At 49.1% G+C, this 21,979-nt stretch overlaps 1 protein-coding gene across 11 annotated transcripts in view; it reads left to right on the top strand.

Moving 5' to 3' along the window:
• CARMIL1 (capping protein regulator and myosin 1 linker 1) overlaps nt 1–21,979 on the top strand; it is a 309,417-nt gene that overhangs the window by 276,634 nt on the left and 10,804 nt on the right. For all 11 annotated transcript variants that reach the window (XM_042937729.1, XM_042937736.1, XM_042937731.1 and 8 more), the window contains 4 exons: nt 4,935–5,047; nt 12,013–12,439; nt 18,607–18,682; nt 19,535–19,747. In XM_042937729.1, coding sequence (XP_042793663.1) covers nt 4,935–5,047; nt 12,013–12,439; nt 18,607–18,682; nt 19,535–19,747 — 829 coding nt within the window. The remainder of the gene's footprint in view (nt 1–4,934; nt 5,048–12,012; nt 12,440–18,606; nt 18,683–19,534; nt 19,748–21,979) is intronic.

The following is a 21,979-nucleotide window of genomic DNA, read 5'->3' as shown; positions in this document are numbered from 1 at the left end:
TGGTGAGAGTGAGTTTTTTAATAGCTGTAACCACCTCAGTGACTGGTATTGGTTTTACTCTCAGGCATGTAATGAGCCGTATTTCGAGCCTCAGGTGCAAGAACATCTGGGAAGATAATGTGTTTCACTCGGTCGGGTTTTGATACTGAGTAGAGGAGAGCATACAAACTGGGTAGGCGCATGTAGCCATTTCTGTGGTTATTTAATCAGTTGAGAAAGTTTCCTTCCTAGTTTGCTACATTTGTTTTCAATGAATAGCAGTTTAATTTGATTGGCTTTTTCTTCAGTAGTTCTGGAAATTGATCATTTATTTTTCTCTTTTGTTTTGCAGTCGTGGTGAATTGCACTGACCGACCTTTCTAATGTTGTATATCATTCTTAATAATCATGATACTCTTGCTTTTTTGTTTAATCCTAGTATAATTAACATACAGTGTTATATTCGTTTCAGGTGTATATTCTTGCTTTGTTTTAATATACTGCTGGGCTTTGTTTACCATATTTTATTGGGATTTTTTAATCTATGTGCGTAAAGAAGAGAGATCTATAGTTTTCTTATTCTCATCTAGACCGTCCACCTGCTTTGGGTTTCAGAATTATACCATCTTCATAAAATTAGTTCAGAAGTTCTCCTTTCCTATTCTCTGGGACAGTTTGTACACAGCAGAGATTTTCTGTTCCTCTCCTGGGGAGCCATCTGGGCCCGATGCGTTGTGTGTGCGCAGGTGATACTTCTGTGCAGAATTCCTTTCGTAGGGATTTGATGCCTTTCGTTATAGATCTAATCAGATTACCTAATTCTCCTTGAGACCATTTTGGCCATTCATATTTTTCTAGGATTTTGTCACTTAGTCTAATCGTTCATTTAGTCGTGTATAGAATTCTTATAACTTTTTAATCTCTCCTGTATCGTGTTTCTGTGCCCCATGTTTTTTTTCATTTCTGATGTATTTTCATGCTTCTTTCCTAATTTTGTGAGGCTCGCTCTTTTATTAGTCTTTTTTTGGAGAATTATCTTTTAGTTTTATTAGTCCCCTTAAGTTCATTAATTTTTGCCTTACATTTTTATTATAGTTCCTTCATTTTACGTCTTTTGGGTCCCTTATTTCCTGATCTGACCGCTTAGCTCTCACTGCTGCCTGTTTCTTACTGCCTAATGTATGCATGTAAGATTCCAGGACTGTTCAGCTCGCTAATTAGTGCTCTGTGTGTGTGTGTGTTCAGAGTTACTAATAATCCACTAATTGTCCTTCCTTCCTGCCCATCTCTCTCCGTGCGGCCTGTGGAGACATTACTAGAGGTCTGACAGCTCCTGTCAGAAGCCAGGTGCACCACCCACGGTGTCTCCCTGGCACGTTCATCTTCATAATCCTGGCGGAGGGTGGTCTGAATTGTCATTAGTGCTCATAATCACCGGCTTATCCTCTAAGCAGCCATTCCAATGCCCTGTTTTGTTTGCAGAAGCCTTTCTGTGAGTACAGATGCAATCTGTTCCGACTGGCTGGGGAGGGGGCTTCTGCTCCCCTTTCCCAGTAACTACACGACGCTTTTTACTTATTTTTTTTATTTAATTTTTTAAATGAAAAAGAAATTTTTTTAAGTTTATTTATTTTGAGAAACAGAGGCAGGGAGGGGCAGAGAGAGAGAGGAGAAAGAGAATCCAAGCAGGCTCAGCACTGTCAGCACGGAGCCCAATGCGGGGCTCGAACTCACAGACCGTGAAGACCGTGACCTGAGCCAAAGTCAAGAGTTGGACGCTTAACCGACTGAGCCACCCAGGCGTCCCCGTGCCACACTTTTTAGTCTGAAATGTATTCTCCTTGATAGAAAGACCAAAATCAAATGGGATTCGGAGAACTTCTGATGTCTGTATGTCCCTTTCCTTTCCTTTTGCTCGAAATTGAGCTGAAACGGCGTGTGTGTTTGACCTCGAACCGTTTTGACAAACCGTATTTCGTTTTTGCGTTCGGTTTTTGTGCCGCTCTTCGTACAAGCTGCCGACATCACCACTTCCTATCTTAACCGATGCATTTTAAACCACATCCCCTGGAAGGTCTCCTGGTGATCCCGGACTTCCCATAACCTCTCTGCTCGCAGTGTCTTCGTGTCTAACGTGACCCGGTCGGCCTGGGGGATCACCTCTGTGGTCCACCCAGCCCTGAAAGCGCTCGTCCTGCAGGAAAGCAGAGCTGCTTGTTGGGCCCGTGGACCTCCATGACTGAAACCCATCGATGTCCTTCCTCCCTGACCCCAGAGAACTTGCTGTGCTAGCCGTGAATTCCATGTCAAAGCAGGAAGCAAGGAAAGGGCTTAGAGGAGAAATTGATGCTAGTAGAAAGTAATTTTTTTTTTCTCAGAATGGGAAAGGGAATTTGAGAGGAAGCCTCGGAGGGGAAGCGTGGGCGCACTGGACAGAAGGCCCGGGTTAGGACCGTACGTCCTGGGCTCCTGCCCTTCCCATCCATCATTGAGGTGACCTGCGTGGGTCCCCCTCGCCCTCTGAGCCCCCTGTTTGCTGTGACTAACCAAATACTACGGTAAAACTGTCTTTCCTTTTCAGTGCAGAAGGTACAAATGAAAATGAAGTCGTACGGTGCAAGACACGTGTAAACCGTGAAGCATTGTACAAACACAGGGAACCATTATTACTGTGGAGAGCCCGCTCTCCACTGTTTTACAAGAGGAAAAGTGCTAACCCTGAGCCAGTTCGGTGCTGCTTTCCCTTTTGTGGTAGAAGTTACTGGTGAGCTCTCTGGCCATAGCTGAATTCTACAACTCGGCTGATCGTTTGCTCCGTTAGAAGACACGGGAAAGCCTTGCACCGATATAAAGCACCATCCCTAGGAGAAATAGAATTGTTTTTATTCACAGCGTCCTTTTGTCCCATATCTGTCATCTGCTCATGTTCAGCGGTTGGCAAACATGAGCTCAAACACACGGCTCACATTCATAATGGGGATTTCCCAGCGAGTGAAATGGATATAACTGCCTAAAGCAAATGATCGGTTGTTTCTTTAAACAGCGCACACAGAGGTCTTTGCAGACCTCAGCCAAGTTCCCCTAGGGGCAACTTCACATTTGCACACCAGGATTACAGAAAGCCACTTCCCCACCACTCTGTGGCAAGACCTCCAGACCAGATAGCCCAGCCACAGGAGAATTTGCCCTTGTGCCCAAAGGAATGGGCAAGACAAGCCCTCTTTCTCAAGGGCCTACAACCGCTGGGTGTAAAATATTAACCTAATACACCATTGCAGACGCAAATCAGACATATTGCTGAGCTCACTGCGAGATTTCCATTCAAAGACAGTTGCTAACTTGGTAAGTGATTTCCTCTCCTGAGACCCAAGCTTTGAAGTGTCTCCTGGACCCCTGACCCTGGGTTTCCCACAGCACCTCAAATGCTTGTCAGAAATTGCACGCATCGTCGTCTTCCCCAAATCTGGCCTTTTGACCTATGTTCCCTAGAATCATGCTCCCATTCACCCAGCCTAGAAACTTCGACATCATCTGAGGCAGCTCCTTTCTTGGTACTCTCGTTTCTCCAGGCCTTAATTTGCTCCTCACCTCCTCCAGACTAGACTAGACTATTACAGGAATCTCTCTTTTGTGTTCCTGAACAGATTCCCCTACTTACAGAGGTGTCCGGGGGGCTCGGTCGGTTAAGCGTCCGACTTTGGCTCAGGTCGTGATCTCACGGTTCATGGGTTCGAGCCCCGCGTCGGGCTCTGTGCTGACAGTTCAGAGCTTGGAGTCTCCTTCGGGTTCTGTGTCTCCCTGTCTCCCCCTGCGCGTTCTCACTCAGTCTCTGTCTCTCAAAAAATGAATAAATGTTAAAAAAAAATCAGATTCCCCAACTTACAGTCCCTGGCTTTTCCAACTTCATGCTGCTCTAGAATTATCTAAGCAAAATACAGGTTGGGCCGTGCCACGCTTCTGTGGGGTCCCTATCGCCTACGGAGTGAATTCCACACTCTTTCGTGCGAGATTCAAGGCTGTTCACCATTGGTCCTTGTATCATTAGTTGGAAAGCATTCGTTCAGCTAGAGATAACGATATGCGACTAAAGTGGCTTCAACAGTGAGAAATCCCGATTTTCTCAACAAGAAACCCAGAAGTCTCAGGATCAAGGACTGGCTTATTCAGCAGCAAAGCTCCAGCACCTGGATGTTTTCTGCCGTCTGCTCGGTCGTCCTCCACATGTTGGCTTTTGTCCTCAGGCTTGTACCCCCTCGAGCCCCAGGTGGCCGCTGCAACTCACACGTCACGTCCTACCACGTATAACCAGGCAGAAAAAATATACTCTGTCTGCAGCAAACCGTGCTCCCGAGCCCCTGGCAGATTTCCCTTCTGTCTCACCAGCATCATATCCTACACCATGCCTACCAGTCACAGGCGATACAATTATGGGGTTCGGCTTCTACAAATAAGTACTCACTCCTCGGAATCAGGCTTCTTCCCGCAAGAAAGCAAGGAAGCAGGGGAGGGGACCCGAGTGGCCACTGTTCGCATCTGCCGGGGTTTGTGCTTAGCAGCCGAACCCACCCACACTCCGCTGGCCCCCGGCCCCTGGGGTCATCTCCAGTCAGACCCTAGCACCTGTCGCCTTTTTTCCGTGCATTCCCTTTTCCCTCAGATCACCTGCAATGCTCTCTCCGCCTGTAGGAAGCTGGGCTGTTCCCGGCCACCGCCTCTGACGCGCCCACCAGCGTCAACCCCGCACGAGGCTCTGCGGTCCTGGTGCATTCCTCACTTTTGTTGCCTCCTGCCCTTGCGACAGTTGTACACGCGATTTGCATTCCCGTAGCACGTGAGGGCCCTGCTCAGCCAGTCCTGTCCTTCCCGGGGCCCCTGTCGCGGTGCCTCGAACTCGACGGTCGTGTTTGCCGAGTGACGTTGACCGTAAATTGCCATTTCACCCGTTTGGTCTGCAGGTCTGCGCTTCCAGCATAGTCTCCCAAGATGGGGAACAGAACGGCCTCATGGGGAGAGTGGACGAAGGTGTGGATGAATTTTTCACCAAGAAGGTGACCAAGATGGATTCCAAGTGAGTTCGGGGTCCTGTCACTAATAATACTGTTGGATTCACCTGTAAGTTCTTAAGTTGCAACTCAACTTACTGTTCCAAGGTTTGTTTGTTTTATTTATATACATTACATGGGGTTTGCTCTTCGCGTGGTTTGCAAAATGTGATCTCCAGACCAGCAATCCTCACTGTCAACTGGGAACTTACTGAAAATGCAAATTCCGAAGCCACTACCCCAGACCCACTGAATCAGAAACTCTGGACGTGGGACCAGGCAGTCTGTACTTTATTAAGCCCCCAGGGCACACTGAGGCATGCTTCAGTTTGCGAACCATTGTGCTGTTCCAAAATAGAGCACAGAACATAGCAAGGTATCTGTTTAGGGCTTTATCACTGTCACGACCCCTTCATGGCAGGGTGGCGAACTTTGACAGCTGACATTACTTATTTCTAAAGTCTCCTTGTTCATCATTTGAGGTCCGTGGGGGGCCCCGTAGCATTGCTAAATGGCACGGCCTCAGTAGCATCAGAATGACAACAGAAATAGCGAAGAGGCGTCAGGGGCAGCTTCCGAGATGTTTCTTTATTTTCTTATTCCTGAGTCGCGTTTCCTTAAAAGACAATTCTTCTCTGAACTTTTATTAACAGTCATTTAACCCGGGACATTCTAGGCGTTCAGCATCATTTGTAGCCAGTTATTTAATCCCCGACTGAAATGCAGATCTGTCCCCAGATACGCTCTTAACACGCATTTGTGTCTGTGAAGTGTTCTCCACCTTGAGGTCTCAGATCCAGGAATGAATTGAAACCATCCTGATAAACCGAGGGTGGGCCAGCTGGGCACAGGTAGGGAAGAAGCTGGTCCCTTCTGTAGACGGACGTGCCTTATCTTGCTTCAGCAGGGTGGTGAGTTGGAAAGAAGTGAAGTTTTTAAATCTGTAACAGTATAACTTAACTGCATGTTCTAAGCTTCAGGGCCCAATTATTTGTCTTCTTGGACACTGGCCTTGAAGCCTGACATGCTAGGAAGGGTGCTGTGCCCCCATTCTTCAAGAACCAGCTCAAATATCACTCAGTCTTTGAAGCTGTCTCACGATGGCTCCTCTCCCACCCCCTAGATTAATTGTTCTTTCTCTCCTGCTGACCCAAAGCTTTTTTTTTCTAGAATTTTTTTTAATGTTTATTTATTTTTGACAGAGAGAGAGACAGAGCATGAGTGGGGGAGGGGCAGAGAGAGAGGGAGACACAGAATCCGATTCAGGCTCCAGGCTCTGAGCTGTCAGCACAGAGCCCGACATGGGGCCTGAACCCACGAACTGTGAGATCATGACCTGACGCTCAACCGACTGAGCCACCCAGGTTCCCCCGCTTTTTTTTTTTTTTTTTTCTGCTAGAGCACACGTCACCCTTTGAGCGTTTCTTCGGCTTTAAATTTTTTTACAGTGTGAGGAATGGACAGATGTATTTTCAATGTAAAAGATTCAAGTGAGACCAACATAAACAGAGCCAACTGGAAAGTCCCTTTTCATGATGTGCTTTCCAGTCTTTCTTCCCCCTAGAATGCTGCTCTCTTCAGAAGCAACACCTAGGTCTTACTGTTCGTGATAACATCCGCGTCTGACAGTCTGTGGTCTGTACACAGCTGGTTGAATGAATTTGGACTGTCTTGGCCTGTATCTCTGCAAACCGCAGACCCTCCTCCTAAAGTTCAGAAGTTGATATGTCATCAGTGGAGAGGTTTATGCAAGTTTGATCTGAACCATTTGTGTTATACCTGCTTCCGTGTGATTCCCTGTGTCTGTAGGATGCCTTCTGTAACAGGCTTTGAATGAAAGTTGGGGCAAATTTTACACGGTGCACAATCCACTCTCTACAAAAATTCTGCTCTGGGAGTATGTTCCAGTACGCAAACAGAATTAGACATCAGTTTTCACCAAATAGTGATGGAATCTACTAGAAGTTTTTATTTATGTTTTTCATTTCATTTCGTTTTATGTCTGTCAATTTGATACATAAAGGGCTAGGCATAGGTAAATCTGTAAGCTGTATGAACAAAGTTTGGAAATCAGAGTTATAAATGCTCATAGTTTAAGATGCCAGATGTTGTACAAGGCTTTTTACCAAAAGACACACACACACACACACACACACACACACACACACACAACTCCATTGTTTCTTTCCCCACTCCTTATTCCCCAGAGGCAATTAATTCCTATGCCTTTAGCTGTTTCTTTTTTATTTTTGCTTCCATATTCTTCAATAACATTTTTTGCTGTTTCCTGTTTTTCAGTTTTAGATAGTAAGTATGACTGTTAACTTCTCACCGTACAGGATAGTTTATCTCTGACACACTGTGACCCTTCTGCCCACCACACACGCTCTTTTCGTCTCCCATCTTATGTGGTTTATCATAATTGTTGGTTAGATCAGTGTGTTCACTTCATCGTGACCATGTAAATATTCATGGCTGAGTTACACCATCGTCGTGTTTCCTCTCCTTTACGGCTTTTTATTTTCCCTGCGGTGAATAATTATCCCCTTTGCATTTGCTTGGTCTTCCCTGTTGCTGTCACTGCCCTGTCCCACGCATCTCCAAGAAAGGTATAAATCTCCTCTCCAGCCCTTCCCCGCTGCCTGACCGACTCCATGTGGCACGAGGGGCCATTCCCCTGCTGTCTTCCTGCTGCCCTCCCTGCCCTGTGTCTCCTCCTTCTTTCTTTCGCTCCCTCATTTTGGTGCCTGGCCGCCTCCGCGTTCCTCCTGAGAAGGGGGGCTTGGGAGGGGAGTTTCTGAGACTCCTCAAAGTCCTCCATGTTGGTTAACACTGTGACTCTGTATAGAATTCTAGATTGGAATCCATTTTACCTTAGAATCTTGACACCCTGGCCCCATTGCCTCCTGGCTTCTAGTGTTGCTCCAAGAATCTGCCTTTCCGGGGAGCAAGAAAACCCTGTCCCCTTCAGGCTCCTTCTAGATGGACTAAGAATCAAATTGACATGAGAAAGATTGACAGGAGAGAGTCCAGTGTGTACAGGGAATCCGCACAGACACGAAATTCTGAAGACAGGCAGGCAACGGGAGGCACGTATGTCATTCTGAACCAAGAAGGAGCAGGGATCTGGGACTTCAAAGGGAAGGAAGGCAGTTCTCAGGAAGAGTAAATGTTTGGTAAACAAATGTCTGCTGGGCCACTCAGTGGCCTTCCCTCCCCATCAGCCACCCCTCATTCATAGTAGTGTAGTTGTCCGTGGTGACAGCTCTTTTCCGGGAGCAGGTCCCCTATCTAACTTCTTCTAGGCAGTTGAGGGGGCACCCAAAGCGCTTTTCCTGAATCTGTTGGGTTTTAATGGGTTTTTTTTTTTTTATTTTTATTTTTTTTTTTTTTAAATTTTTTTTTTTTTCAACGTTTTTTATTTATTCTTGGGACAGAGAGAGACAGAGCATGAACGGGGGAGGGGCAGAGAGAGAGGGAGACACAGAATCGGAAACAGGCTCCAGGCTCTGAGCCATCAGCCCAGAGCCTGACGCGGGGCTCGAACTCACAGACCGCGAGATCGTGACCTGGCTGAAGTCGACGCTTAACCGACTGCGCCACCCAGGCGCCCCTGTTTTAATGGGTTTTTTAACTCAAAATAATCTTCATGCCAAGGTGGCCCATCTCGAGGCAGCCTGCCTCCTCCAGATCCAGTGTCATCACGAGCCCTGATTCTGTGTGACTTATTTTTCTTTTTACTCTTTTGTGGAAGCATTTGGGATTTTTTCTTTGTTCCCAGAAATGTATGATGTTTGGCCCTGGGTAGGGTTTTTTCATTTTGTTTTAACGCATTTGCTAGGCACCGATGAACCATTTTAATCTGGAAATTCATGTCCTTTGGTTCTGGAATTTTTCTTGACTTATTTTTTTTTTCATGGTTTCTTCCTTTTTTCTCTGTATCCTTTTTCTTAAAACATCCATGATTCAAATTATGCATTTCTTCTATTAATCCACTAGTTTTTTGTGTTCCCTCTTCTCTCTCATTTTCTCATTCTTTCTATTCCCTGCCCCCGCTTTTCCTCACTGTCTGAAAAATTTCCTCAGCTGTATCTTCCAGTCTTGAGTTTTATACCTCTGCTATCACATTTTTCTGTTATGCTTGTTTGATGAGCACAGCAATTTTTTTCTCTTTCATTTGAAATGGGATAGGGCACTAGTGAGCTTGGAGGTTGGTGAGTGTGTTAGAGGCAGTTAGGGTCTAAGAGGACGCCTGGAGGGCGGCTGTCCCTGAGAAGCCCCCTCACACAGGAGGGGCCCAACATGGCAGCCGGCATGACAGGAAGCGCTTACCAAATAAGGAAGAAAAGGCACAAAACCCTGCTTCCCCTTGCAATTAGTGAATATTCTACTCTCTTGTTATCAACTGCAGTTAAAAGACAGAGTCCCAAACCCCAGTGCACACCTCTCTCACTTGAGCTCACCTACTCTCACGTTTTGAGAGCGTACTTGCTTTGTTTTGTTTTTTTAAAGATTTTATTTTTAAGTAATCTCTACACCCAATGTGGGGCTCGAACTCACAACCCCGAGATCAAGAGTTGCACACTCCACCGACAGCCAGCCAGGCGCCCCTCGAGAGTGTACTTTGGCTCCAATAAACTTTCCTGCTTGTGTCACTCATCTGCTGTGTTGTGTCTGCCCTTGAATTCTTTCTCATGAGGAGAGCAGGAGCATTCGGTGACATCTTTGGGACAGGCTGGGTCAAGGGTCCAGGGTCTCCCCAGTTCATCTGGCAACAAGTAGAGCCTGTCTACTGGGGGACTTCAATGTAGGGTACCCGTCTTGGGCCATTTTGCTGGACGGGAGTCTCCCTGATTATCAGAATCTTCAGGTCTTTTCTCTTGGGCTTGTTAGGAAATTTGATCTTCTGCCTGGAGGCTATGAACCTGGCCACCCCATTCTAGGATCCAGAATGAGAGAAAGGAGCTGAGAGTATCACTGTCCCAATATGCAGGCTTTCCTGGGATTGTATGGGAGGAAAAATAATTTTCTCTATACCCTTCTCGGTTCTTGGCTGAGATAGGCCTAGCTAGGCTGAGACCTGTAATACAAGACAGATGAACAGAAGAAAAACAAAACGGAAGTTCAAGAACATGGGGCGCCTGTGTGGTTCAGTCATTTGAGCATTTGACTCTTGATTTCAGCTCAGGTCATGATCCCAGGGTCATGGGATCGAGATTGAGCCCTGTGTCAGGCTCCATGCCTAGCTTGGGATTCTCTCTTTCTCTCTGTGTCCCTCTCCCCCACCCCTAAAAAAAAGAAAGAATTTCAAAAACATGTATACCTCCTATCCACATGGGAGAGACCGACCCAGAAAAACTGAGTAGCTCTCCAGAATGGCCCAAGCCGCCACGTTAAATACCATTTTCAGTTAAAGACCAAAGAAAAAACGTTGGGATGGGGCTGGGGAACGGGTTTTGGAGCTCACCAGGAAGAGGCCTGTGAACAGGGTGAGGCTGTTGTATACGCTGAAGTCTATACCTTCTCCACTGGGAAGTTTCTAGAGATGCGGCTCTCCCCCTCTGCCTGCTCCCGAGAGGAGACACCCTGACAAGGGAGATTTCTCCCGTAGGTATAAATGCTTCTTCTGAAAGGGCAACTTCTACTCAGTTTTCAGAGCCTCTGCAGCATCTGCTATTTCTTAATCAGCCTGAAGTGATCCGTGTGCCAGAGATACAGGTCTTGGGTGCCACGGTCCGCCACCCTCTACCCGAGCCTCGTGTTCTCACGACAGCACGCGTTCTTCAGCCGTCCTGCTGTCCGTCCCTCACCCTCCCCGGCGGGGAAACTTGGGCGCCAAGGGGCCCTTCTGGTCTCTGGTGTGGGGGGAGGGTCTGAGGGTTTGGCGAGCGGGCTTCTGTGTCTCTCCCTCTCCGGGGCCTCCCCTTCCTTCTGTTCCCAGAGGTGCTTGGAGCCCCGCGCAAACCCCTCCACCTCTTGTCACCCCTCTCGTCGCTCCAGAGGTCAGCTGCCCCAAGTCTCTTACGTCCCTTGTCACTCACAACTCTCTTGGCTTCCAAAGTTTGTTGGTTTTGCCTTTCCTCCCCTCTGGGGCTTTTGCCTTTTTCTTTTTTTTTTTTCTTTTTCTTTTCTTTAAACCTTTGGCTGTGATCGCTGGGGGCTCAGAGGAGCTAAGGGGGATTGGGTCTGCCAGCTGTAAGCGAAAGGCGGCAGTGAGACCTCCCCCTTGGCCCATCTCACTCACTCTTTTCCCATCCAGTCCCCCGGTGCTGAATGTCCTCTTGGTTACAACTCTCTCCCAAAGCTCACGGTCTCTGTTAACCTCTTTTGGTGGTATTCCATTTAAGAAAGGACCCGCATCTTTGGGTGGAGCACCGAGGGTGGGATCTCAAGTGTTATCTAGTGATTGTGCAAGGATTTCGGGTGCTTCTGGGGGGAATCTTGACCTTTCTGGCATCAAATTAAATAAGGCTGTTGCCCACCTCAGTCTTTGAGGAGCCAGCTTCTGAAAGTTCTTACAAGCAGAATAAATAGGCAAGTGAGCAGAGCATTTAAATACAGAAACACCTAGGAGCACCTGGGTGACTCAGCTGGTTGAGCATCCGACTTTGGCTCAGGTCATGATCTCACAGTTCATGAGTTCAAGCCCCGCGTCGAGCTCTGTGCTGGCAGCTCAGAGCCTGGAACCTACTTCAGATCGCGTCTCCCTCTCTCTCTGCCCCTCCCCTGCTCGTGCTGGAAGACCTCATTCTGCTAATAGTCCCACCACCTACACCTTCTTCTTTGGTGGAACCTCAGTCCCCTCCCCTGTGACCCAAGATGACAACATTCCACACTTCTGTTTACCAAGGGCAGTGACTCAAATGAAAATTTTGAAATGCTTCGTGATGGTCGCCCTATAGGCCGCAAGCTCCATGTTTGTGTCTTGACGGATTCTTGCTAGAACTGTAATTACAGCAGAACCCACAGGATTTGTTCTTTTGAATCGCAGGCGATCGGCAAGAGGCTCTGAGTCCCATGAGCTTGGCGAAGGAGGAGACGAAAAGAAAAAGCGAGATTCTCGGAAAAGCGGCTTTCTCAATTTAATCAAATCCCGGTCCAAAACGGAGCGGCCCCCGACGGTCCTGATGACGGACGAGCCCTCGTCGCCCAAAGGGGCCATCCGGAGTCCGGCCTCGGACACACCCAGGAAGGACGCGAAGCCAGCGGAGCACAATGGCAGTTCCGAGCGGCTGGAGGAGATGAAAACACCCGACCCCGTCGAGGAAAGTCCAGGGGAAGACGTGGGGAAGGCGGACCGGAGTGACAGCAAGGGCAGCCCACAGGCCGGGCGGAGGTACGGGGTGCAGGTGATGGGCAGCGGTCTGCTGGCGGAGATGAAGGCCAAACAGGAGAGGAGAGCCGCCTGGGCGCAGAAGGTGAGGGCGCGTTCCTTCCGCGGGGGCGTCTCCGGGGTGGTGCCCCACTCGGCGTTTATGGGCGAGGGGGGTGCAGAACTAGCCTGTCCGGTTGCATACAGATCCCAGAACAAAAGGCTTTTTCCAGAAGAGCACAGGGCGCCGAGGCATGGCCGTGCTCCCCTCGGGGACAGGGGCCGTCTCTCCTGAGGCCACAGTGCTTGGAGGGAAGTCCTTGGCCGAGAGTCTGCGGCCTTTCCTCCCCCTGCCGAGGTGCTTCCTGTGCAAGTCAGAAGCATGGACCCCTGTTCCGGGAAAATGCTCAAATCTGGGGAGAAGACGGAGTCTGTTGAGTCCAGACAGAGACCCCAGGGTGACCAGAGTAGAACTGACAGAAGCAGATACAAAGACTGAAACCGGGGGTGGTGCCTGACTGGCTCAGTCGGCCGAACGTGCAACTCCTGATCTCAGGGTTGTGAGTTCAAGCCCCATGTCAGGTGTAGAGACTACTTAAAAATAAAAAAAGCATCTAGGGCACTTGGGTGGCTGTCATTAAGTGTTCAACTTCAGCCTAGGTCATGATCTCGCCGGTCCCGGGTTCGAGACCCACGTCGGGCTCTGTGCTGACGGCCCGGAGCCCGGAGCCTGCTTTGGAATCTGTGTCTCCCTCTCTCTCTGCCCCTCCCCAACTCACACTGTGTTTCTTTCTCTCAAAAATAAATACTAAAAAAAAAAAAAAAAAAAGTTTTAAATACTGAAACCAGATTCTAATTATATAAAGGTAGATCTGCTTTTCAGTTTTTTTCATGATTCGTTCCCTTTTCCAAGCCTAAAATTCCCCGCTGTACTCCAGATTTGCAAGCCAGAAGAAAAGAAAGGCAACGTATTCTGTTAGTTTTGATTGGGTACTTGACCATTGAGATATGTTGCCGTTTGCTCTGGAGAAAAACTTGATCGTTTAAAAATGGCCAAGACCCCCCAAACTCCGGCTCAGAGCATCATTTACTTAAAATATACATTGTGGGTTTTTTTCTTCCCCTCTTCTCTCTCTTTTCTCCTGCAGCTACTGGAAAGATTGCAGGTTTATTGTGGTCACGGAGATGCACATGCCCACGTGAACCCGGGTTCTGGGTTTTGTGCATTATCCCGAGCTCTTTCTTTGATGTAACTGGGTTTCCCCAAGAAAGGAAAATCGCACATCTGTTTTCCTTGAAGTGTCAGAATGAAACAGTTCGCCCCAACGAACCACTGAGTTTTAGAAAGTTCTTCCAACTGTATTATATACCAGAGTGCGGAGGCCGTTTTATATTACTTGACTGATTTTTTGTTTTCATTAAATCCTGCATCGCACGGGATCTTACACCTGTTCACCATAGCCCTCCACCGGCACTGTGGTTATCCCGCCGTTTCCTAGTGATGGATCTCTCCCACCTCGCTCACTGCCCCTTACAGAAGGTGGAGAGGGCTGCAGAGGGGACCATGTGACTGCATTCTGCTAATTCAGCAAGGCAGGCACTAGTCAGAATTCTGTGACCGCATCTTTGGCAAGTCAGACGCCCAAGGAAATGTTTAAATTGCAATCTGTTTCATAGAATTTCCTTACAACGATGAACATGCTGTTTTCACTAACGAGCTGTTTATTTTATCACTGTTTTTCATTGATGAACAGCTGCTTTTTGGTAGAAAGATGGGGAGATGCTAGAGGGTTTTTTCCATGTGCTTTGGATTTGATGCATAAATTGACTCAGAGCGACAAAATTCCTATGGTTTTAGAAGTCTTAGTTGTTGGAGGCTTATAGTAATGACCTCGTAGCGCCATCTAGTGTCTTTTTAAACACCACCAATAATAAGAATCCTTCATACAGTGGACCCCAGGGATATCGAGGGTTCGGTTCCGGACCGACACGATGAAGCGAATATCGCAGTAAAGCGAGTCAAGTGAGGTTTTGGGTTTCCCAGTACATAGAAGGTTATGTTTACGCGATACTGTAGGCTATGCGGCGTGTACTAGAGTTATGTCTAAAATCACAACGGACACGTCTTCATTTTAAAATAGTCTATTGATAAAACATGCCGACCGTCATCCGAGCTTGCTGGTGCGGGGTCTTGCCTCCATGCTGAGGGCTGCTGGCGGATCAGGGTGGCGATTTCGTAAAATAGGACAACAGTCAGGTTTGCCACATCGATGGACTCTCCCTTTCACAAATGATCTGTCTGTGGCAGGCGATGCTGTTTGATAACATCTTACCGGCAGTACAACTGCTTTCAAATTGAAGTCAGCCCTCTCAAACCCGGCCGCTGCTTTAGCGACCAAGTCGATGTCCTATTCTAAACCCTTTGTTGTCACTTCAACCGTCCTGACCGCACGTTCACTGGGAGTAGATTCCAGCTCAGCAAGCCACTTCCTTTGCTCCTCCGTCAGAAGCAACAACTGTGTCCGTTTGATCACGAGACGGCAGCCGTTCAGTCCCGTCTTCAGGCGCCACCTCTAACTCCACAGCTCTCTAGCTCTTTCCACCACACCCGCACTGACCTCCCCCGCTGGGGTCATGATGGGCCCTCAGAGTCGTCCCTGAGGGTTGGAAGCCACTGCTTCCAGAGTCCCGTTCGCGTTGATGTTTCGACCTCTTCCCGTGAATCAGGCGTGAAAGTTGAAATCACGCCTTGATCCGTGGGCTACAGAGAATGGGTGTTGTGTCGGCAGGCATGAAAACAGCGTCTCCATCGGGGCTCTTGGGTGACCAGGCTCATTGTCAATGAGCAGTGCCGTTTGGAAAGCAATCTTTTTTTCCTGAGCAGAAGGTCTCAACAGGGGACCTAAAGTGTTCAGGAAACCACGTCGTAAACAGGCGCACCGTCATCCCGGCTCTGTTGTTCATTTCTAGAGCACAGGCAGAGTAGGGCCAGCCTCAATCTTACGGCCTTAGGATTTTTGGAATGGTAACATTGGCGTCAACTTCAAGTCAGCAGCCGCACTGGCCCCTGACAAGAGTCAGCCTGTCCTTTGAAGCTTTGAAGCCGGACATGGACGTCTCCTCTCCAGCCACAGAAGTCCCACGTGGCAGCATCTTCCAGAAGAAGGCTGTTGGTCTACACCGATCATCTGTTTTCTGGTGTAACCACCTTCACTAACTCTCTTAGCTGGATCTTCTGGAGAACTCGCTGCAGCTCCCACGTCGGCACGTGCTGCTTCATTCTGCACTTTTCTGTTGTGGAGACGGCTCCTTCGACCTCATGATCCGACCGCGATTGGCTTCAGGCTTTGCTTCTGCGGCTGCCTCATCCCTCTCAGCCTTCATAGAACTGAAGAGAGTCAGGGGCTTGCCCTGGATGAGGCTTTGGCTTAAGGGAATGTTGGGGCTGGTTTGATCTTCTATGCTGACCACTCAAACCCTCTCCTTATCAGCAATAAGGCTGTTTGACTTATCATTCGTGTGTTCACTGGAGTTAACCTTTTTTTTTCAAGTTTACTTATTTATTTTGAGAAAGCAGGGGAAGGGGCAGAGAGAGAATCCCAAGCAGACTCTCTGCTGTTAGCGCCGAACCCAATGCAGGGCTCGAACCCACGAACCATTGAGATCATGACCTGAGCCGAAACCAAAAGAGTCAGACGCTTAACTCCCTGAGCTCCCCAGGCACCCCTGGGGTTACATTTTTCACTTCTTTGCATTCACAACTTGGCAGCTGTTTGGCACAAGAGGCCTAGCTTTCGGCCTGCCCTGGCTCTCTACGTGCCTTTCTCGCTGAGCTTAATCACGTCTAGCTTTCGGTTTAAAGTGAGATGCCCCGCTCTTCCTCCCCTTGAACGCTTAGAGGCCGTCGTAGGACTATCGAGTGGCCTGATTTCAATATCGTTGTGTCTCGGGGACTAAGGAGACCTGAGGAACGGGGGAGAGACAGGGGGACGGCCGGTCGGTGGAACGGTCAGAACACGTACGTTTATCAGTTAAGTGCACTGCCTTACGTGGACGCAGCTCACGGCACCGCAGTTACAAGAGCGGCATCACTGAGCACACGTCGCCACGGCAGATATAACAATAACGGAAGAGTTTGACATATCGTAAAAAAAAAAAAAAAAACGCGGCACAGGGACACGAAGTGAGCAAGTGCCGTTGGAACAGCGGTGCCGAGAGACTTGTACGTGCGGTGACACCACAAACCTTAAATCTGCAAAAACCGGAACGGTATCTGCAAAGCGCAATAAGATGAGGTATGGCTGTACTTACAGTTCAAACCAGTCAGGTGTATTCTCTCAGAATGATAATAAAGAAGTGTTGCGAACATGAGTGTAAGAATATTCTCCCCTAAAATTCCATGACTGTGTTCTTGAGGAAGTCAGCAGCATAAACGCCAGTGGTCAATAGACGGTTGACAAAAAAAAAAAAAAAAAGTATGGTGTCCTCACTCTTCTCTTGAATAATTTTCTTGACACTGTTCACATTTAATGCACGTATTTAAAGAGAAAGAACCTGAAAATGAGGACAGCGCACTTCTCGTTCATTAGCAAAGCAGAGTACCAAGCGGTGTCTGCTTAGAGGCCACGTGCTTTCTCCTGGGGCCGCCTGGTCAGCTGTCTGCTCTGTATTTCCTCCTTGTTCCATGCAGTCATTTTTGATATTTGTTGACTACCTGGGAAAGCCGGGAAGGAAACCGTAAGAGCCACCCCTAGGATTATATTTTATCTTTTTCATTTTTTTAGTGTTTACTTTTGAGAGAGAGAGAGAAGAGAGACAGAAAGAGCATGAGCAGGGGAGGGGCAGAGAGAGGGAGACACAGAATCCGAAGCAGGCTCCAGGCTCCGAGCTGTCAGCGCAAAGCCCAACACGGGTTTGAACTCACGAACCACGAGATCGTGACCCGAGCTGAAATGGGACGCTTAACCGACTGAGCCACCCCGGCACACCCCCTAGAATTATATTTTAACGCTAGGCACGCGGGGCGCTGGGCACTCATGGCCTGAGAGGCGGTGTCTCCTTCAATGTGTCCTCCGTCCTGGCCACTTTAAATAGCCCGCCTTCTTATTTTTGAGCCCAGACAGACGCGCCTTCCAGAGGCTATAAGATGCGAGGAGAGGCACTAGGCTTTTGGGACTGGTTAAGCCCCGCCTCCTGACCGCTCCGTTCAAAGGCTCGGGCGCCCTTGCTGGTCCAGGCGGGGGACTTCTCGGCTAGTGTTCACCTTGCAGACACGTCCAGGGCTCTCCTGCAGCCCTGGCACGGGGCTTCCTGTGCTCAGGATCACTTTTCCGTAGAGGTGCCAAACCCGGCAGACACCTGCTCTCCAGGCTTGTTGGGCACGTGAGTGGAGCAGGAAGGGGCAGGCCAAGGTCAGGCCGCCCTGGGAATCCTCAGCCCCCTACCCCGCCCTGCCCCCCTTCCACCCGCCCACCTTATTTGTGTTTTTAGACAGGAGAGGCAGATTATCATTGTCAGTAGGATTCTTGGTAGCAAACACTAGACTTTTCTTTACATGGGACTTTTTGTGTCTAAATGCCTCGGTCTCAGGGGGACTTTCTGCACCACACGAGGCTGATTCCCAGCCTCACAAGTCACAGCTCCGGCTGAGACAACCTTCCCCACCTTTGCCGTCACAAACCCCTTTGCCCGAAGTTCTTGGGTTTTTTTTTAATTAATTCCGGCCTGTCCCTCCGCTGCCTCCTGAACCGTCGGTCTGTGTCCCTGTGGTTCTGGCTCCGTGACAAGGAAGACCCTGCCCGTGTTGGGCCCCTTTTCACCTGTTTTGTACATCGGAGTGAAAAGGTTTCCGCTGCTTTTAACACTTGATTGTTGGAACCCAGCTTGGAGAGGGTCCTGTCACCTTACAGAGTATCTGTGCCCCATTGCTGGGAGCATCGGGCTGCAGAGAACACGTAGGTGTTCCAAAAAAACCCCACAGGAAACAGGAGACATCACCAAGCCCACTGGCTTCCCCGGAACCCACGCACCTGTCACCCGTGGGAACTGGCCACACTTGGGACCCCGGAGGCCTGACTGCAAACCCAGAAAAATAACTTACTCCTCAGAACTGTGTCCTAGGAGGAGGCCCTCAGGGCGACAGTCCGGACACGGTCGGGGTGACAGTGGTAAAGGGGCCGCTATTTGTTGTCGTTTATTATCTGCTTTGTTCTTTTTTTCTTACATTTTAAACAAAAATGCACTTTTGGGGGGCCGTGTGCTTGACTTTTCTAGAAGCTTGGGAATGATGCAGCGTCTCAGGATTCTTCCGGCCTGGGCAGCACAGAGCGGTTGGATGCAGGTGGGGCAGGTAAGTCCGGCAATTGCCGTCACCCCGTCGGGAAAGGCGCTCAGCTTCCGGTTCCAGGAGCCTCACGTCATTCGCCGGAGAAAAATCAAAACGGGGCGTGAGAATAGGTTCTCACGTTCTTTCCTTTCTGCACCGATATCCTTGGCAGGTGTAGCAAAATCATAAGGCTCCTCTGGTGGAAACGGAGAGTAACTTACAAATTGCGTGTCAGGAACCTCACTTTGCTGTTTGAGATTCCTGGGTTGAGCCCCAGAATCTTTATGCCGTGAGAGCTGGAATGTAGCTCGTTATTTAACCAGCTTGTTTCCGCCTGTGGTCTAGACGCTTCAGGCAGCAACAGGGCAGGGGTGCGAGATGAGGTGACATCGTCATGGTTCTCACTAAATGCTAGGTGATGGATGTCGCGTAGCCCTCGTCACTGAGGGCTTGCAGCCAGACCCCTACCTGCTGATGCTTGTCCAGAACCGAGGCACCTACAGGCGGTCATACCTGTATCTACCTCGTGCCAGACCTGAGAAAGATCTAGCGCACTGAGCACCGCGTCCCCTCTGGACGTTAGTAGGGACGTGGACACGCTTGAACTTAGGCTTGCATCTGGGGGGTGGTCAGGAGTGATGGGAAGGGTACCACCAAGTGCGCTGCTTTCCCGCAAAGCATTGTCGTCTTCCGCCAGCGTGAGGGGACTCGAAGAGCATGCTAGAACAACATGTTCTGTTCTGAAATACCTGCGAGGAGACGTGAGAAGTGGGCGTGGCAGTCGAGAGCAGGACCCCTTCTCGCTCCCAGTGATCAGCTTCTTCCGCCTCTGATTTTGCTCGTAAAGTGTGCTGTCTGTACCTGTTTTTATTTTAGTGCCTAAGCCGCACCCAGGTGTTCCGGAGAACCGCTTCGGTTTGGGAACACCAGAAAAGAACGCCAGAGCGGAGCCCAAAGTGGACGCGGGTTCCAGGCCCCGGAGCTCGTCCAACACGCCCACCAGCCCGAAGCCCCTGCCGCAGGCCCCCAAACCCAGCCTGGCGGCACGCCCCACCATCCCGCAGAAACCAAGAGCCGCCTCGCGGCCTGGTAAGGGTTTTACGGGGCAGTGAGTGGCCCGGTGCCCGGCTGGCCTCCGGAGGGTGCCGGATCGGGACTCACAGATGGTTCCAGGGGCTACTGGCGAACGTGGGCGCAGCGGGTCCGCGGGAGGGGCTTCGAAAGGGGCAAAGGCTGAAGAGTTTCTGAGACTGTCCCTGCATACAGGTGGCAGGTGGGAGGGCCACAGGAGGAAACAGTCTTGTGTTGACCCAATCGCTTGATTGAGCTTTCTGAGATCCGTCTCCAGGGTCTACACAAATAAGGAAGCGTAAGTTCCTCTCCTTTTGCCCCAGATTCTGTGAAATATGGAGGGTTTAGAACAGGGCTTGGCAAACCATGGGCCTGTTTTTGTCAATACAATGTCACCGGCACACAGCCATGCCGTTTGTATTAGCTTTTGCGCTAAAATGGCAGAGTTGAGTAGTTGTGACAGAGGCCGTTGGCCTGCAGACCCTGAAATACTTAGGTTTGGCCCTTTACAGAAAAAGCTTGCTGACTCTCGGTTTAGAAAACCTAATGATAGAAGAAGCTTAAAAATATTAGAAATGGATGGGCCTCTGCCTTATTCTCTCCTGCATTAGTTCTTCCCTGTACGTTTTTTTTTTTCTTTGTTTTTCTCCAACAGTCTATTTAAAAAAAATTTTAAACACTTGCAAAAATAGAGTGGATAATATATTGAACCCCATATCACATCTTCACTTTTTTCCCCCATAATGATTAGGCAAATAAGGTAGAGATATACAGTCAGATTATGCCCATCATCATCACGGCTAATGCTTTTGTAAAAAATGTTTATTTTTTATTTTGAGAGAGAGTGCAAACAGGGCAGAAAGAGAATCCCAAGCAGGCTCCGCACTGTCAGCGCAAAGCCCGATGGAGGGCTCGAACTCACGAACCGTGAGATCGTGACCTGAGCTGAAATCAAGAGTCAGCCGCTTCACCGGCCAAGCCACCCCGGCGCCCCATCTCTGCTAATCTTAACTCTGTGCCAGGCCGTGTGCTAAGTGCTTTATGTGGATCAACTGCTAATGTCCTCACCACAGCTCCGTTCCACAGATGGGGAGTGTGAGGCCCAGGGACACTCAAGTTTGTCATGCCACACGGCTGGTGAGCGGCAGCCGGACCCTAGGACCCCCAGCTGTAGGGGTGACCACTCCCACGGGCGTGCACACTAGAAAGTAAGACGTACGCCTCATCGTAGTCCTTCGCCAACATGCAGAGGATTGGGTAGAATGAGAAAAGATAAGGTCACAGGCATCCAAACTCATTCCGCTTGTGGGTCTTTCCCATTTTCCCACAAACATGCCTCTCATTCACCAAGCGGCCAGCTAGTTAATGCCCTCTGGTCTTCACAGCCCATTGGTCCCTCAAGAAACCCGGTGCACAGTCTCCAAAGAGCAGCCACAGAGAGACACCCTGCGGTCACCCCCCAGCAGCCGACCCTTGAAGCAGATCACTTAAGACTGCCTCATTCTGCTCAAACCTCTTTGCAGACCAAAGTTACGATAGGGAACAAAAAATTTCTTGGTGCAACACAAAATACCTTCATGATAGAGTGGGGAGAGGGAAGGCATAAAATAAAACATCAGCAAGGTGTATCCCTCGTCTGCGGTAAGGAAACAGTTCTAAAACGAACCTGATCTCGTTTGTACTTTAGCTCCCCAGCGGCCAATTCCAAATGCAAAACCAGCCGGATTCCCAATACTCTGTTGCAAGGAGCTTCTGTTTTCTATTTGTTAAATGTGTCCGTTCATTTCTCGGCACTTAGTCTGTCGAGAATTATGTTAACACACTCGTTTGTTTTCGTAGCGCTTGAGAATTCAGGCATTTTCAAATACGCCACCTCCTTTCCCTTCCTCGGCTCTGAGAGACCGCCCCAAGCAGGGAGAGGTCTTCCGTGGTGTTAGGTGACAGCCTGTGTGTATAGTGAGTGATGCAGGGAGGAGAGTTGAATTGGAAGGCGAAGGCTGAAGAGAACCCTCTGTACACACACGCACATGCGCGTGCATGCACACTTACACACACCAAGCTCAAATAACCTTGCAGGCAATAGGGCGGAGAAAAGGACGCAGTTCAGTAAATCCTTTCAGAGAGAGTGAAGTAGCCTTTAGAATTAAGAGACTAGAGTTCTAACCCTAGAAGTTTTGTCATTTTCCCTCAGCGGGTCATTTAATCTCTTCATTTGTACAGTGGTCACCAACGTCCTTCTGGTTCTAAAAG

Source organism: Panthera leo, chromosome B2 (assembly GCF_018350215.1).
Source record: "Panthera leo isolate Ple1 chromosome B2, P.leo_Ple1_pat1.1, whole genome shotgun sequence".
Taxonomy (NCBI): Eukaryota; Metazoa; Chordata; class Mammalia; order Carnivora; family Felidae; genus Panthera; species Panthera leo.
Note: the sequence above shows the minus strand (reverse complement) of the source record. Positions and strands in the feature narration are given on the sequence as shown.